Genomic DNA, 18,231 nt, shown 5'->3' on the forward strand with positions numbered 1-18,231 from the left:
TTAAACAAATGAAAGGAACTTTGATTTTTGCATCTGACAGGTGTTTCTGTTTTCGTCCGTGGCTACTCATTCTATGGCAGTAGTTCAGTGAAAAAAGCAAGACATCTCAGATTTTTTCAGTTTTTACCACAATTATTAATCTGAAACAGGTTTTGAGCCTTCCCTGGCAGTACAATAGAAGAGCAAAGCTTAAGACTGTATCTGCAGGTTTCCCAAGCTGCACAGCCAGGTGACTCAAGAGCAGGACTTGAGAAGCTATCCGTCAGTTGAGCAATTTATCGTAGGTTATTACATGAAAATACAAGTTTTGTAAGTAAATTACGCAAGTTAGTCCCAGAGAAGAATTCAGGCCCCCATGAAGCCTTGGAAAACTGTATGACATTCTAGTTATTTTTAAATGACATGAATAAGACTGGTTAAAACCCATTCTGTGGTTATGCTTTTTGGTTGCTCTTCATCGTGGCTTGTAGTGGTGGAATTTCAAATGACAGCAACGTAAGAATGGCAGTTGTTTTTTTTTTGAGCAAGTACAATTTTCCTGATGAATTTATGGTACTTCGCTTGTATGTCAGCTGTACCTTGTGGCAGAGGGTGTTTGGAGGGCTATGTATACACATATGTGTAGCTTTTGCACAGATAAGATGATGTGTTTGTAGTTACGACAAGTGAAGAACTAAGAATTGCAATAGCTTTTTATTCCTATTTACTGAGGCCAAGAAAAAATGTCCTTCCCATTTTATAGCTAGATGGGCAGATTGGGTAAAAAGTAGTTTGGCTTGGCTTTTGAAAGCTGATTAAGACTTTTTGCATGTTCATTTCTCACAGAACAAGTTCAGATGGTACAAAGTCACATCCTTAAACAGAGAGCGTGAGAGCTGGTGAATCCTCTCATTGGCCCCATCCCTCGTATAGAGGTCAAGTTCTCTGAGCAAGAAGGCTCAGTTTTGGGGAGATAAGATGTTGGAGTAACCAACACAGAGTAAAAAAAAAACAACAAGCTTAGTTAGGAAACTAAGTTATTTTTGAAGATAACTTGTTAAGCCTAATATACCTTATTTAGCCAACACCCAGAAAATAAGAGATACCAGGTTCTGTCTTTCTCTAAAAAAGAACAGTAAAATCAATGGTGTGGGGTTTTGCACAGATGCTGTAGACTAATGAATCTGTCTGGGAAGACAAGAGGGAAAAGGTGGTATAGAGAGAGAGGAAGAGTTTTATTTTTGTAGAGTTTTATCTACAGCTGAGGACAAATGGCTCCATCTGTCTTTAAATTGAGAATAGAGGAAGTAGCTGGTGCGAGTTTCAGATAAAGACTGGTGGGGTACTTGTAATTAATTTGGGAAATAAATCTTTCTCTGAAATAGCCAACATAGAGTAGATAAGGGAAAGCAAAATAATGGGCTAAGAGTGTGCTGCAGTCTTCTCACTTGACTGATAGTTTTTCTGTTCCAGCTGTGAGCACAGGTAGGTGAGCAATGTCTTGTGCTTGTTGAAAGGGGCAGAAAGAAGTCAGCTGACAGAGAGACATCTGAGACACAGATTTTGGAGAGAATTGCTGAATAGACTTAATTAAAAGAAACAGGGAACAATGGGAGGTTAGGGAAGGTGATGTTTGAGCATGGTACGTAGGATGCTGAGAAAGGCAGGTTGCACCAAGCTCAGCCATGTGGTGACACAGCAAACAAAAGTGGTGAAATGTGCTGTCAAAGGCAGGGCAATAGTAACTCTATCAAGGCAAATGGCTTCTTGCCAGTTTTCCCAGAAGTGTTGCCCAGGATAGGAAAGGCATCTTTCTCCAAGAAGCCAGCAAATGATGGCAGAACAATGTACATATTCAAACTGTTCCAGAAGGACCATCCTCCTCTGTTTTCTTGTTCCTAAAGCCACAGAAGGGACTGAAGACATATATGCAGAATATAAACAAACTGTGTGGTCTAATGACTTACATTGATTTCCTGGTAAATGTATCATTTGAACAATAAATCCTATTTAGATATAGCCAAACTTAAGAATCAATAAAATGCACAAACAATTTTTACTTGTTAGGGTAGCTGCTAATACAGCACTACTTTTCTTGACTATTCAGGTCCCTGGAACAGTTGTGACACTGTTTGCCTACCTGTCAGTTTTAAATTTACAATATTTTATGCATGTACATATATGTGTGTATGTATATCCATACATACACACCCACATATTATGGAGTTAGTTATTCTTGTATATCAAATTTGACAAAATTTGCTCGTACATTTCCAGGAAGCATTTGATAAATCCAGGAGTAATCTTTTCTGAGACCCCATCAATTTTGATAATGACACAACTTTGAATTACTCTTTATGCTTGCAGCTGGGTGTTTTAGATGTTACTGCTGGTCTTCTTCTGTGAGATTATAGCCTCTACTTTCATTCCCTCCAGTTTGCTTTTCCTGTTTGTTTTATGCATCCATCCTCAGACATCTGTGTGCATAATCATACATGTGGGAGCACATCCACACACAGATGTGTACACATACAAACACACATGTATATCTATCCAGAGAAGGGCAGGGTGATTTTGGGTTATGTCCAGACAATTTTGCCTGTCAGCTTCAGACTCATGAAGGAATATCTTCTGGCAGTCATTGAAAACGATCAAGGCCCAGGGTGAGCAGCTGCAGGGATGGCATAGCAGGATATAATTGACAAATGCAAACTTGCAGTGATATCCTTGTAAGTTGAGATTTTGTTTTCAGTTTGAATGCAGTAATGGCGAAAACCATAAGAAGCACAGATTTGTGTACATAGACAAGAAAGGTTCTAGATTTTCAAAACAAGGATTATGTCCTTGAACAAGGATGAGCGGCGACATGAGCTCCTTGTTCTGTCATGTGTTGTGTATGATGATTATCATGCACTTGATTTCTCTGCCGTAGTTTCCAACTGCAGAGAAAGTCTAACAATTCCACATGATTAGTATTTTTTTTCTCCTCTGTTCTATTGAAAACTCTTTTTATTTCATCTAGGGGCTCACCAGTTTGGGACTGGCACCAGCCTGATTTGAACACAGTGTGTAGTAGAAATTGTGTGGGGTTTTCTACCCCCCAGAACTCTGTCACACCTACTTTAATCAAAAAAGTAGAGCCTAAAATTTCTTTCCTTATGTTTGGTGTGTATTTGTTTGTAGTAGATATTCTGTTGCAAGGATCTGTTAACTGACTTACTTTACCGAATCGTATGGACTAACTGGTTCTTAATATAATCTTTTCAGTCTATGAGTTTTGGCAAATTTGATGTAATATTTGAGAGACAGAAGACTTCTTAGCATAAAATCTTGTCCCCCTTGACTTGAATTGAGCTAATATTCATCCCATTAATTCTTCAATCATATGGTTTTCATGGAATATAGTATTTTTCTTTTTTTTATCCAAGCTCTACAGAGCTGAAGTAATCAGTCTTCTTTTCTCAGCCCTAAATTCAGAAAATAGCAACTCAGCTACCTAAATAGACTTTGAAAAATTAGTTCCTTTTCTTTGACAGTCAAGCTTTAGTAAATAATAAAGCTTATGGTAGACAATTCTTATCGCACTGGTAAAGGATTACTGCTTTTGTACTTACTGCTTTAAAAAATTAGAACACCTGAATCTTTTGAAAACAATTTGGGTTTGGAAAAACAAATTGTATTGAAGCTTACAAGATGCTTGCCAAGTTTGGGGATTTTCATTTTGGAACAACTGAGATATTAAACCTTGAATACCTGAGTTCCTAACAGAAACAGGGACTCAATATTAACTCTTTTAGTTCCACTTTAGTCTATAATGTATAAAGTACATATTTTTTGTCTCTTTTTCATAAAATCCAGGAGGCTGCTGTTGGATTTCTCTACTGTCACAAATGTACAAGAATAGAAATGAACTCTGGGCTTACTTGTTTTTGTCCCCTGAGAACAGAGGCCACAGAAATATATATTCCATCATCACTTTCAGAAATTGATCCTGCACTGACTTGAAATTGAACTATGTCTATTTTTTGCCTGCCAGGACCATTGTGAGATAAATTCAGAATCTCACCACAATACTTAGAAACTTTTGAATTCGCAGCCAGAATGTATCTATAATCCTACTTGTATCCATAGTCTTTGTGCCAGGGTGGTCACATGAGTTTAGCAATTGGGATACTTCTAATTTTATCCTCATGAGACACTTAGAGTAGTACTTGAAACACAAGTATATTGTCTTACAGCTCTTCTGTTAAACTGTCTAACTAACTTTAGCTACTCTCAACCTGCTAGCAACTACAGGAGTCTCTCTCTGGTCATCTTAATACTTTCTTACACTGTTAACAAAATCTCAGCTCACCAGTTCATAGATCACAGGCAATAAACCTCTAATAATTCCCTGGTGTTTTTCAATCTGATGAAGTCTCAAATAATAGCAAAATATTTTTTAATTGTTGTTCTCTGAATGCATGGTCTTATTTTTCATAGTAGTGAATTTCTCCATAATTATGTTACAGGGTTTTAGAAGTCATCATCTTTTAAAATGCTCCCTAAATACCTCTGTATTTATCATACTTCCTAGTTTCCTGGCATAGTTAATTCTTTTAATAGTATTTGTCAGGATCTTTACCAATAATATTAAACAGCCAACTAAAACTCTCATGTTCAAGAGGAGTAACTGCTGAAAAAATAGGAAAAAGAGGAAAAGCTCAAAACCCAAGGATGGCAGAGGAAATTTGGAATGTCTTTAAGGTTCTCTGTTATGAAGCTGGGAACCTTTTCTGTACTTAGCTTTGTTTAACTCATGATTATGCTAATTACAAGATTTATTATTACTATTGTTCTCTGATTTTGAGATTTTAAGGTTTATTAAATGCACATCATCTCAGCATACCTTTTAACAGGTAAATACTATTTGTCTGTATTCAACTTTGACTGTAGGGTCCCCCATCCCTGGACGTCTTTCTTTGTTGTAGTATATTTCCCCCACAGTACACAGGTTCAGTCTGTTTTACCATGATGCCCCTGTTTCTTTGTTTTCTCTTGTTGTGTCACTCAGTTTCTGACTATAATGTCATCACATTTGTGTTCTTCTTATTGCTGTTTCTACATCTTGCACTACCCTCTCTGGATGCAGTTTTAGAGTCTGTGAGCCATGTGTGCTCTTTAATATTTAATATTCTAGTAATTTCAGACTTAGCCCGTAGAGGCCAACACTGAGTCTTATCTGAAAGAATCACTTAAGAAAGGTCCATTTTAATGAGAATACTTTTCAGTGGTTACTTTTGCTGTTTCTTTTTTACCAGAAGTCTTTTTTCTGTCTGTCCATCTTCATTAGCTGCATTGTACTTTAATTTGCACTGTGCATCCATCTCACCTATGTAGAAACATTACTTTATCCAGCAGTAACCCTACAATGACAACCCTGACCTAAGTGTATAAAGATATTTTGTATTTTATTCTTTCTTATTTATTTTCTGCCTCAAGGCCACATTTCTTGTCCTAGCTTGCTGACCTCGTCTGTGCTCTCTGATAACAGGCCAGTCAATTTGTCCTTCATGTAATTTAACATTTCCTGGGATTGTATAAATCTCCAGTCTTAATTTTATTCTTCTGTCTTCTGGTTTGTTGTTATTTCCTACCTCCCCTGTTCCCTTTTCCCTTCACCTTCATTTATGGTTTTTTTAATCTTCAATATATTGTCCTCATCATCCACAGGTCTCAGCCCTTGGATTTTTACCTTCCTCTATGCTTGTGGCTTTCATCTGGTCTCTTTTTTTGCTTTTTGGTTTGCTCTTTGCAGCATTTCTGTTTCTCTATGCATCTGTCTTGCCGTGTTAATAAGTTTTGTAACATTAAACACTCGTCTGTTTTGTCTTTGTGGTCGCACACTCCAAGGCTTTCTGTTTGTGGGTATTTACAACTCATGTCAAATAAATATTTTCTCTTCATTCCTGTGTGAACTCTTTAAAAAATTTTGGAATTTCTCCAGTGTCTCCAGATTAATCTCTAGTCCCTCAGTTCTTTGCTTCCATGATTTCTGTCAGGTGGTAGTGTTATGTTCCCATCAGGTAACTGCTTAAGGATGCAATTTATTCAGTGTTTTTCAACTATTAACGTTTGTTGTCACATTCTTTTCAGTCTCCTAAAAAACAGATGTAACTGAAATAGAACTGGGTCCTCTTCATAGTATCACAGAATGGCTTGAGTTGGAAGGGACCTTAAAGATCATCTAGTTCCACCCCCCCTGCATGAGCAGGGACACCTCCCACCAGACCAGGTTGCTCCAGGCCCCATCCAGCCTTGCCTTGAACACTTCAAGGGATGGGGCTTCCACAACATCCTTGGGCAACCTGTGCCAGTGTCTCACCACCCACACAGTGAAGTTTTTCTTCCTAATATCTGACCTAAATGTCTTCCCTTTAAGTTTAAAGCCATTACCCTTTGTCCTATCGGTACAAGTTCTCGTAAAAAATGTCATGTTTTTCTTCTTCCTACATTTAACTCCCACAAACTTCTCATTTTGACACCTGCTGCTTATTGACAGTGTCTTATAACTATTTTCCCTGTCTCTCTCTGTTTTTTTTTGTTTTTTTTTTTGTTTGTTTTCACTTAAACTGCCTGTCACTGACAGCCAAAGATATCTGCACTATGCACTCGTATACATGGCCTCTGTCTTACTCGAAGTTCAGTGTGCCCAAGTAGATTCTGCAAACTGGGAACTTTGAGCATAGCACAGATTTTATCATCATGTAATAGACTTGGTTCCTATTTCAATCTTCCATAAATTTTTCCTCTTCAGGAAAGGAGGCTGAATTTCATACCAAATTCCCTGTTCCCTATTGCATTTTTATACAATATGTTGCTTTCACTTTATCTTCAGAAAAAGAAATTAGCATTTTTTTGGATGCTTTCATATACTAGTCTGAAGCCTCAATCCCATTTAATGGGATAAACATTGAAACAATTCTTATTTTCTCATCATAGTTTGTCATTAACACAATTGTTGAATTAACAACTGTGTGTTCATCTCACAATATTCAGGAACTGTTTGGTTTTTTTGCCCCTCATCTGGTCATATGAGGCTTAAAACATAGACTCATAGTCCTCTATAAAAATCTTTCTGCAGAAATGATATAACATATAGTGTGCTTTATTTTTGTCACTGAGGTATAGACTACTTTATTTATATACAATGGAAGCTCCCTTGTGAATCCTTTCATAAATGCATGGATTGGAAAATAAGAATCAGTGCTAAGGGCAGAGTATCACAAGTTAAGCATGCTTAGATTTTTAAATTAAAAACATATTAGTTTCACTTTCTTTTTCCTCTGGATTTGTATGGAAGCTCAGATACATAGGAATTCTAACACACACTTGTATAAATTCTACCTCAGAAACAGTGGGGCAAAAATTGCAGTAGTTAAAATGCTAAAAATTATTCAGTTTCAATAATAGAATCAAGGCATGATCTGTAATGAATGCTGGTTTCCCTGGAGTCAGAAGATAAGCTGTTGCTCCAGACAATGTAGAAAGGTTCATTCTTAAAACCCTATTTGTCTACAACTTTGCAAACACTATGTGAACTTGTGTTAGTTAAATGAAGTGGAAATTGTTTCAAAGGATGAAATATGTTTTTTTTAAATTAATAACTTTGCCATTATCTTCTGAATAACTGTATGCAAGCCTTAAGGAAAAATGGGGATGTTTTCCAATCAAATCTGCTCATGCCCCATAACTATAATATATATATTTTAATGTGATTCTTGTTGCTAAAGATTTTTCCAGCTAATAAAGACAGGCAGTAATGAGATAACCATGGGGGCTCCAGTGCATGTCTGCAAGCTTTGATAAAGTGTGGATGCAGAAAAAAACCACATTTTATGACCCAAATGGTTGGTGTTTGAACACCTACTTGGAAGAAAAATCTGTGAACAAAATGTCAGCTTATCTGTGCCTGCTTCTCATTGGTTTTGTGCTGTATATGAACACTGTACTGTGTGACTGCTACTTTTGCTTACCTTCGTTTAGCTGGTAAGGCTTTCCATAAAGTCGTTAAGACTATGGACATAAAAGGGAGAGTTAGCCCTTCCATTGCCACCATTCCTGCTCCCCAAGGGTCTCTTTCCTTCTAGAGTAGTTTGAAACAGTTACCACTTGGCAGGTACACAGAAGCCAAGTATCCCCATGCAAGTGTAGAGAAAAGCAAATATTCTTTCCTCTTGGCAGAGCTGATCAGGAAGAGTCTTTTGGTTTGAGATGGTTCAGATGACCTTTAAGGTGTTCTGCAGTGCTCACACAGCCTGTGGTACTGTTTGTGCATGTAAAATGCTCTATGACTACCAAGGAGGTCCTCAGGCCTGCAAGGATTCTGTTTTATTTATGTATTTATTTTGCAATTTAAAATAAGAGTGCTGTAGGCAGAAAAGGACTGGTTTGAAAACAACTATGTTTGAGGCTGAGGCAAGATTTATGTTGTCATCTTTCCTTTAAAACCAGACAGGATTTTAAAAGAATTTAAGAGAAGACACTTTGTGTGTGTGAACAGATGAAAAGATAGTGATAATGGACAGGATAACCTTTGATGAGGATATACTTTTTCAAGTTCACAGAGTTTGAAAACCCATAACAAATACAAAATAACAGCCTTTGCGCTGTGATTGGCACCTTTGTGCCACAGTCAAATAATCAGTATTAAAACCATAAGTTAATGAAAATCAAAGTGATCTCTTTGCCCTGTAGTTGGTTCTTTCAGTTTAGTTTGTGTGATCAGTGATTCTGTGATGTTCAATCTATCATGTCCAGACAAAGAACACTTTTTTTAAAAAAGAGGGGATTAGGAGTGTATAAATTGTGTGTGTGTTTGCCTGTTAGAAAGCTAAGAAGTTTTCATCTTTCTTTAATAATATAGTTAATGTCTGCTGTTTATACCTACAAAAAAATCAAACTGTGGAAAACTGTTTGTGAAGTTATATTGAACTTCCAGGGCAAGCTGAAGTTGCGGCTTAAGCTGTTACTTCTGAGCGGAGAGTAGGTGAGATAGGTGCTAAATACTGAAATGTCTTGTACTCTGCCTGTGGAGTGGATGCTCAGTATGAGAATAGAGAGCAATCATCCATGCTGAAAATAGATTTCTTCACCAAGGGTCTATATCTGACAAGCCATTTTCAACCTTCATACCTATGTATAGTCGACCCCATGTAGGCATTCCAAACAATCTGAAAAAACACTGCTAAATTGTTTCAGGTGATTTCTTCTCTTAATGGGAGGCAGGAAGAAAAACAAAGCAAACCAATTAAAAAACCCCAAGCTCCAAATGCTGGTCAATTCTGATGAATTTTAATTTGTTCTTTGTAGTTTAGCTCTTTCAGGAGTAAAGTTCTTAACAAAGCATTGTTAATTGTCTCTAGAAAAGAGTGAGACTTTTTAATAGAATATACAAGTATAGGGCTGTTACCTTCAAAAAGAAATTCAGTGTCTCACTGAGCAAAATTTAGTTATTCTTTTTAAAGATTTCACTGAGTCCTCACAGTCAGCTCAGCATATGGCTTTGCTAAAAATTTAAGTACAATATTTCTGAGAGGTTATTTTCTTGAGTTAACATTAGATTTATGTCTTTATGAAAATGTTGCTTTCTGACAGCTGTGCAATTATCCAGTATCACCACTGTGCCAAATAGTTAAATGGTCAACAGTTACCACATTTATAAATAGTATGTGACATTTGAGCTTTGAAAAGTAAATTCTTACTGAATGCATTTGGAAGAGTTCCATATACACTACTTTACTATTATGTATCAACCAGTGGAATATGCATTAAATGGAACAGCAACAGAGATTGAATATAATAAGCATTACCTATAAAATGGGAATAGGATTAAACAGAAATCCAACGACATTACATTGGAATGATTGAGGCTAAAACAACAGGCAATGTCACATGTATTACACTAGAGACTCAAGAGCATTGCAGCTGCATAGCCAGAAGGAAGCTGCAGAATCTATTTTCTCTTCTCCCGTTCTTCCATATCATTTCTTCATCTCCAGTTTCTCTTGAGTAACATCAAGCTTTTATGTAGGTTTTCTTCAGTGTAGTTTTTTTCTCTGATCACCTATGACTTAAGTAACAGCACACTAGTACACTATAAACTTTAAAGTATTTTATTAGTTTATTTGAGTTTGGGTTATTATCAAATTATATTGTGTGAAATGTCATGTACACCTTCTAAGTAGCTTTCATAAACTGTAGGGGTTTGCAGTAAAAGCAGATGAAGATTTGGGTCATGAAATGCCTGAAATGTTTCTTAGTAACTGAAAATGGAACTTGGTTGTTGACAATATTTGGAGATACGCTATGGAGTGAGTTTTTTGAAGGGTTTTGTTGGTTGGGGTTTTTTGTTGGTTGTTTTTTTGTTTGTGGTTTGGTTTTTGTTTTGGCTTTTTTTTGCTTGTTTGTTTACTTTATTAAGTTGAGTTATTTAGCTGTAAGAGGAATAGTTACAGAACTTTGGGACAGAGACCATAAATGAAGTATTACAGAGATTGTGGGGAACTGAAACACTGAATAGCTATCCCAGACTAATGACCAGACATCTGAGTGGGAAGGCATAGATATGACCGTTCTGGCCTATCTTTTATGGGAGACTCAAGTGAAATATGCCAAGTTTATGCACTTACACGACTGGAGAAACCCAGAGCGGTTAAACTACGGTCCAAACTTGAGAGCCTTTCAATAATTACCTGAGTTTGGTCACTGCAAGGGAGGGGAAAATAGCTTTTCTTAGTAATGCAGTTCTGCAGAAGAGTAATAAGGAAGTAACAGGCTTCATGTTTTAATGCAACAGTGCATGATAACTTAAAAAAATGTCCCCACGGGGTGAGGGTTTTCTAGTAACATGTTTATAGAGTTTGGGCCAAGAATGAAGTAATATGCACCATGAATTATCAGGAAAAGGGGTTGTTAAAAGCACATTATGCTTGTGGTTCATTAATCACTTGTACAAAGCTAATAAGGACCAAGATTCTGAATTGACAGCTTCCACTGTAAATGTGGGGAAATTAACTGTATCATTGACATCAGGTAGAGATGTCTAAGAGATAAAGACTCAGTGAGCCTGCTAGGTGTCCTGGTTTTTTAGGTGTCTACATGCACATTTCTAGGAAGCTGTTCAGAAAAGGGAAGAGTATAGAATTTCTAACAAAACCTTTTTTTGTAAAAAAATACAAATTTTTCATGGACAATGATGTTTAGTAAGAACGGACCAGTTTCATTGGATTTTTTTATCTGAAAAATTATTTTGTGGGACCTCTTAAAATTTGTGTGTTACCTTTTAGACAAGGAAGAATTTAATATTTCTCTTAATAATGACATCTAGAAATTTTAATTAACTTCTATTAAAGAAAAAAAGTAAACTTACAATCCTAATTCTGTGTCCTGGTTTGAGCCAGGATGACCCAGTTTTACTGCAACTGAGTTTTGTCTATTCAGTATTCTTAGTCCAAAATGTCTTAGTTTTATGACATTGCATCTAGAGTTGGAATATTGTACTGTGGTCTGGAAAATTTTGTTTTAATCCCTGTACTAGTGGTACATTACTAATTAAGCTTTATAAATAATATGTTGTGTCTTTTGTACAAGAATTGTTCTTTAGTATGCTACAAGTACTAGAAGAAGATTAGACTAGACTGGCTTTTTAAAAAAATCATTCTTGTATATACTTTATTGTGACTATCAATGCTTATTTATTTATTTTATTTTTGTGGAACAGTATAGGTTTTATGCCCTTCTGGAGATACTGAGCCAAGAGGTATTTATTTAAAATGCAAAGGAAAGATAGGTTCTAATTAATTGCAAGAGTCTCAGTAACTGCTGCAGAGAAATTGCTTTTCTGTGAAATTCTATTACCTATGCAAGTCACTCCTGGATGTGAACTGCACTATTTTAATTGAAGGAGTTTCTAAATATAAATCAGATATCTAGGGGATATAGACTGAACCCATCTGCTCCTATTTGTATCCAAGACATATACAAAGTTTTTCAGATAAACAGATGCACTTTGATACCATCCAATTAATTACTGTCAGGTGTCTTGCATTGGAAACTTGGTCTATAGCTCTTCTTTGGGATCTAAACCAGTTCCTTGATTTCTAGGATGTTTTACTTTACATTTAAATCAAGAACAAAGCCATTTTTACAAATACAGGTCCATCTCCTGCAATGAGAGCCTGCAACTGGAGCTACTTCACTCAAGCTTACAAAAGTCTATAAAGAAGGTAGTGAGCTGGGGTTTTTTTGTCCTTCATTGCTGTTTTACTATAATAAATTTAAAAATTATTCTGAAGAATTTATGTTACTTTATGTGGAGGAAGAAAAGACAGTACTTAAATTTCTCCATGTGAAAGGAAAAAAGAAAAAAAAAGCTGCTTTTGGAAGCTGGTCACTGGCTACGACCCTGCTTGGGACAGTAAGAGCAAGAAACAGTTTTATTTTGAAACTTGTTCAGTGGCCAGAGTGAAGTGAACAGGTAATGAATTTTAAGGGCTGACACTGATCCCTTATGAAAGATTTGCAAAGAGCTGAGATTTAGAAACTATTACTTCCCCAAACCTTTCTTTACTTATACCTTCATTATAAATAATAAAAAAGGAAAAAAAAAATAATAAAAAAGAGGTTTCTCTGTCATTATCATGAATAGATGAGATGACATGAAGAGAGAGATGACAAATAACCTCAGAAAGACCAGAGATTTGTGATATTTGCCCATGATGAAGGCGCATCTATTTTTTTTTACTTATTTCATAGTATTAAAGCTGACCTTGGTATTTCCTAACCTCATCCCCCACTGTCCTGGTCTCCTGCAGGCTCTTTCTTCCAATGCCCACTGGCTAGCTCTCTCCACCTGCTTTTCTGCTGTAACCATCCTGGGGGCTGGCCATTGGCAGTCTGTCTGCTTGGCAGGGCTCTTGCAATGGGATTGCAAGCTGGAAGACAGTTGCACAGGAGGAGCTTTGTAATGGGACCTGGTTCCTCAAGCTGTGGTCTTGAGATGGTCAGGTATATCTGCTGATGCCTCCACAGAGCACTCACCCTCTTGCAGGTCTGTCTGCTCTCTGCTGCCTGCTGTAATAAATCATTGGTTGGCAAGAGCTTCGGTTTTGTTTTCTTTTAGTATCTCTTAAGACACTCTTTCCAAATTAGTTATAAACTTGTTGTCTTCTTACTGTGTACCCAAGGGAATAGGCAGTGATACAATGATATAAAAGAACCCTCTCGTTCATTTTTTTTCTGGTAAGCCAAGATTGTCTTTATCCTCACAATTAAGCTAAAGGATGTTGATATACCTTCTAGCAAAACACTCTGGGGGTTCTTTTATATCATGATTTCAGGGTGGCATCCCTTGTTTCCAAAAATGTAGACACAACAGGAACATCTGTGTTTGCCATCTGCAAGACATTTCCTTCTAGCATCCCACAGTTGCTTGTGGGGCTTCCAGACATTCCTACTGCCTATCCCCTTGGGTACACAATTAAGAACACAACAGCTTTGTAAATATAACACCGGTGCTAACCTCTTCAACTCATCCTGCTGTCACTGGAACGGTCTGCCCATGTCTCTTTGAACACCCACCAGCACCTCTCTAAGTGGTGACTGGCCACTCACGGTTCCTTCTGCTGTCAATAGCAAGGTGTAGACCCCTGTGGCAAAGCAGCCAGGTATTGTGGAAAACATCCTTTCCTATTGCTAGCCAATCATTACATTCTCATAAATGTTTTCAATTTCAGAGTTCTTGGAAAGTTCAGGAAATGATTGTTTCTGTTTGGGTGTTTTTGTTTGTTTGTTTGCTTGGGGGGGTTATGTTTGTTTTGGTTTGTGTGTTTGTTTTTATGCAGAATTGCTTTATTTCTGAACTTAGCAGTATTTACTGCTCACTTTCCTAACTTCTCCTTTTAATCCCTCAGCTGCCATTAGATAAAATAATGAACAAAGTTACTTATTTAAAAAGGCAATGTAAATATTTGTTCTCCACTATATTCCACTAAAATAATGTCATGGATTACTGGGAGTAAATTATTTTAAGTTATACATTTAAAAGAAAACAAAGCCATATACATGAAAATATCTTTGATCATTTTTCATGAAGTATCTTACTCTTTTCTCCTTGTTGGTATGAGGTCTGGAATCTTAATTCTTGTATTTTGATTATCAGTGTCACCCCTATTTCATTTCTATTGCAAATGCTTTCTACTGAGACATTATTAATGGTTTTATACATTCACTGCTACTGTTCCCCTCTTCCCAGTCTGGCTTGATTCTGATAATATCATTTATATGTTATCATTAATAGTGGTCCATTGAGTGAATTATATTTAAGGTCTCTTCTTTGGGTTTATCTGTTGAAATGCAGTTGGGGAGGAAGTAAGAGCATATAGTCTCAAAAAAATCCCCCTCTTCATTCCAAATTTGTAGAAGCTATTTGCTAGTCTAAGAGAAAATAAGGGAAAGACGGATGTTCTTTAATATCCAGTGCACTGTTTATCTTTAAAGCAGATTTTCTATCTGATAGAACTGTTGTGAGGCATTATTCCCAGTAGTCAACAGGATTCTATGAACATACAGAGTATATCAAGAACTAGCATATATTAATAATTTTTGAACAAAAAAACCCAACAACCCGTAACATATTTTAGCCCATGAATCCTGCCCTAAAAGGTGGCAGGGCTTTCCCTTAGGCACAGCGACCACACAAATTCCTAGACTACGTTCTTTAATACAGGGTTTATTTATGAAATGGACTGTAATAGATCCTTCAGGATGTTGCATAGACTTTTTTTTTTTTTCATGGATGGAGGTACAAACGGCAAGATCTTTAACAGCTTGAGTAATTAAAAATCAGTGTCCATAATCTCCCAACTGCTGTTACTTTTTCATCTTTAATGAAAAAGAAACTCCGTAAGTTACAAAGTTACGCAATTTCTTTCTTAGTCTGAGAATTCTGGATAAATTTGCTTATGACATCACAGGTGTCCAGGACTTTGCTCTCCACAGTGTTTAACTTCCGTGAGCCTCCAGTAATACACCTTCAATACACCAGTGCTCTCAGAAGGTTTAAACCTGTGTGTTGCAGCTCTGAACAGGAGATATTTAGAGATATTTAAACTTGCCACACAGTTATGTTTCTCACTCCATTTCAATCTTTTCAAGTGCAGAGCCATTGACTTCTGATTGAGGTGCTGAATGGTCTAGCACTCTGATGACTAAAGATAAACTCTTAGCAACCTAAATTCAGACTCCTTATTTTAAAAATTTTGGCTCAGATCTGTGAACTTGGAAGAATGAGTTACAATAATTCATTTTGAACTCCCTGGCTTTTGCAGCTCCCGAGACTTAGTATTTATTCATACAAATTGATCACTGTTGCAGATAAATCACAAAATGTATCCAATGCAATAACTCTGCACCTGAGCTTTATTTAGTTCTGCTTTGCAGATGTTGGCAGCACTTTTCTTCCCCTCTATATGTTGTGGCACCTGGCTACTTTGGCTTTGTCTGAATATGCTAGAGGGGTGAATAGGGAGAAAATCTGCAAGTTTTTGCCCTCATTTTCATGACTGCTAGTTTTCCTAATAACTGTGGATCCTCAATTAGGTGATCAGTTTAATTTTCCTACCAGTTTAAAAGAAATGCAATGGAGACAATTACCAAGGGAAATAATTTTTCACTGTATGCTTAGGAGAGGACTATCTTGTCAGAAGTGTTGTCTCCAGTGGTTCTCATCTGCTTTGACACCAGGGATAGTTAATGTCCCATAAAGCTGTTTACTATGATGATGAGAAATATTGTGCCCTCTCTGTGTTGATTTTTCTCTTTCAACTTCTTTGTGGTTTCTCTTTTGGGGTTTTTGTCTGTCTAAAGGTGTACTTCACCTTGTAGACATGACAAGTAGATTGAGGTATGTGTGTTGCCCATAGTTTTCCTTAGTTTTGTGTGGGCTGTGCAAATGAGTAAAGCTGTAAAACAGTTACTTAGGCAAGGAATTTGTACTATTTTTTTTAACAGAGAATAAATTAAGAGTAACATTAAAAATGTTGGTGTTGGCTACTTAGTTTTTTATTTGTGTTGGTTGGGGTTTTTTGCTACAATCAGGTAACAGATTTCCCTTTGCCTATATTAAGGATGGATATCTTGTCAGTTCACTGCAGCCTTATGAGTGGTGGGTGTTTATTCTAAGCCAGTCATCTGGAGTCGGTGTCATGAGAGAAGGTGATTCATCCCATCTGACGCTAAATATCTGAGAGGCTGATTATGCAAATGTGTTCTGGAGAGCAAGGTGGTTGATGATGATCTTGCCCAGCCCAGTGCTGCAGTCTATGGAGTTTCTCTGTACGGGTGCAATTGTTTTTGAGGCTGCACAGAATGAACTGTGTGGAAATGATCCAGTTTAAAAAACAGTAACTGGAAAGCTTTGGTCATCTGTATTTGTTCTTTTAACCAGGTTCATTTCAGTGATTCATAGGGCCATTTATAAGACCACAATAAGAATATCTATTCAATAAATGGGGTCATATAGGAAATAAAGAAAGAAGTGGTTGAAGGCAGGGACATTCGAAACTTCATGTAGTGAGCTGCCTCCTGAAATCTGTGTGTGCACTGGGACCGTCCTGTTTTATTAGGTGGGAATAATCCACAATAGTTTTTTAACTGCATGTTAAACAGGACGTTAGCAATACCATTATCACTATAGTGGACACCTCTTTATGCTTGATGCTGCTTTATTAGACTATGAAATATCTTGAAGTGAGCTTATCTATGTCAAACAATTGGGACAATTAGAAACTTCTATGTATATTGCCAAATCCTTTCACTGAGATCCTCGCTACTAGTAATGCTATTTGTGTGAGCAGTCTTTCCCAATGTTAGTGGCATAGTGAACCATGAGGATTCTATGTGTACAGAGCAATGCACTTTCTCATGAGCTGGGCTGTTTCTTTATAATATGTAGCCATCATCCACACCAGGAAGCCAGGAAAAAGTGTCTATGTAAACCACAACTTTTACTTGGGTCTTGTGTAAATCTGAAGAGAGGATGATTCATATGAACTTCACTTGAGTGTCTCAGGGTGATGGTTTTCATTAAATAGGTAAGCCAACAGTTAAACTATCAAGAGTTGTAATGAGGCAGAGGCAGTATTCTTCAAGAGGCATACTGAAAAGAAACCCAGCCTACCAGGATGCATTAGGTATATTGTACAGAAGTTAAATTTAATTAACTGCATATTCTGTGTGCACTTGTTCATCGCAGAATCCCTTATCATCCTGGTGTACCACCCTGCTCCGGTATGGTTTGTGGTACATGTAGGGAGTATCTTCATGGTAACAGGGTGCTTTGGTTTAGATACTGAAGGCAAAGCAATGTGACTGCCATTGATAAGATACTATCTCATGAAGCAGCAGTGGAAGAGATGAAAACAACCAATCATGAAACAATGCCAGTATCAATGAAAGTAATCAAAATGAGCATTATAATGCCTTTTAATGTAAGTTCTTTCAGGAATGCATTTCACATGTTTTATTTATTTTTATTATTCTATTTCTTTTTGTTTTTGTAGGCTGTGGAAACCAACCTTGCATCAAAGGATAGTCACTGGGTCTATGTAAATGAGGTAAGAAAGTCCAAAGTAACAACACGTGGCTTGGTACATTCAGTCATCACTGTCTTTCAGTTCATGTGTTTTGACACACCAGACTGAGCATACACTTTGCATTTTTGCTTTTTGAATGATACAAGATGCAGTCAGTGGTGTCATTTCTTGTCTGACTCAATTGAATCGGCATAGGTTGAGTACCAAAGGTCAAAATAAAGCTTCCACTATATCTCATAGCAGCATGGAGACTTTATTTCTATCTTCTTGTTTACCCTGCTTCATTAGCTATTTAGGAAGCAGAGATTATCTCAAGAAACCTCAAATCCATTAATCTGTGTCTGGCAGAATCTTGCCCTTCACTCCTGCACTCAGATACCAGAAGAGGAAAGAGCACTGAGGCTTATTTGCAGGCTTAGCTCATTCGAATATGTATTTACAAATGCACAGGTTTTCTCTACTACAGAATTGTGTTAGTGTTTTGGCCAAGATCCAGTATAGCATACATTTTAAATGTGATATTTTCTTTCTGCAGCAAATGGTATCTTATCCTGCTACTAGGATTTTTTATTTTCCCTTAAAAACAAGGAATCAGTGCAGACACATATTTAAAAGCAAG

At 36.9% G+C, this 18,231-nt stretch overlaps 1 protein-coding gene across 3 annotated transcripts in view; it reads left to right on the forward strand.

Annotated features, from left to right (window-relative positions):
* Positions 1-18,231, forward strand: part of GRID1 (glutamate ionotropic receptor delta type subunit 1) — a 504,645-nt gene that overhangs the window by 371,925 nt on the left and 114,489 nt on the right. For all 3 annotated transcript variants that reach the window (XM_051617448.1, XM_051617449.1, XM_051617450.1), the window contains exon 5: positions 17,580-17,633. In XM_051617448.1, the coding sequence (XP_051473408.1) occupies positions 17,580-17,633 (54 nt within the window). The remainder of the gene's footprint in view (positions 1-17,579; positions 17,634-18,231) is intronic.

The sequence above is a fragment of the Apus apus genome, chromosome 4 (genome assembly GCF_020740795.1).
Source record: "Apus apus isolate bApuApu2 chromosome 4, bApuApu2.pri.cur, whole genome shotgun sequence".
NCBI lineage: Eukaryota > Metazoa > Chordata > Aves > Apodiformes > Apodidae > Apus > Apus apus.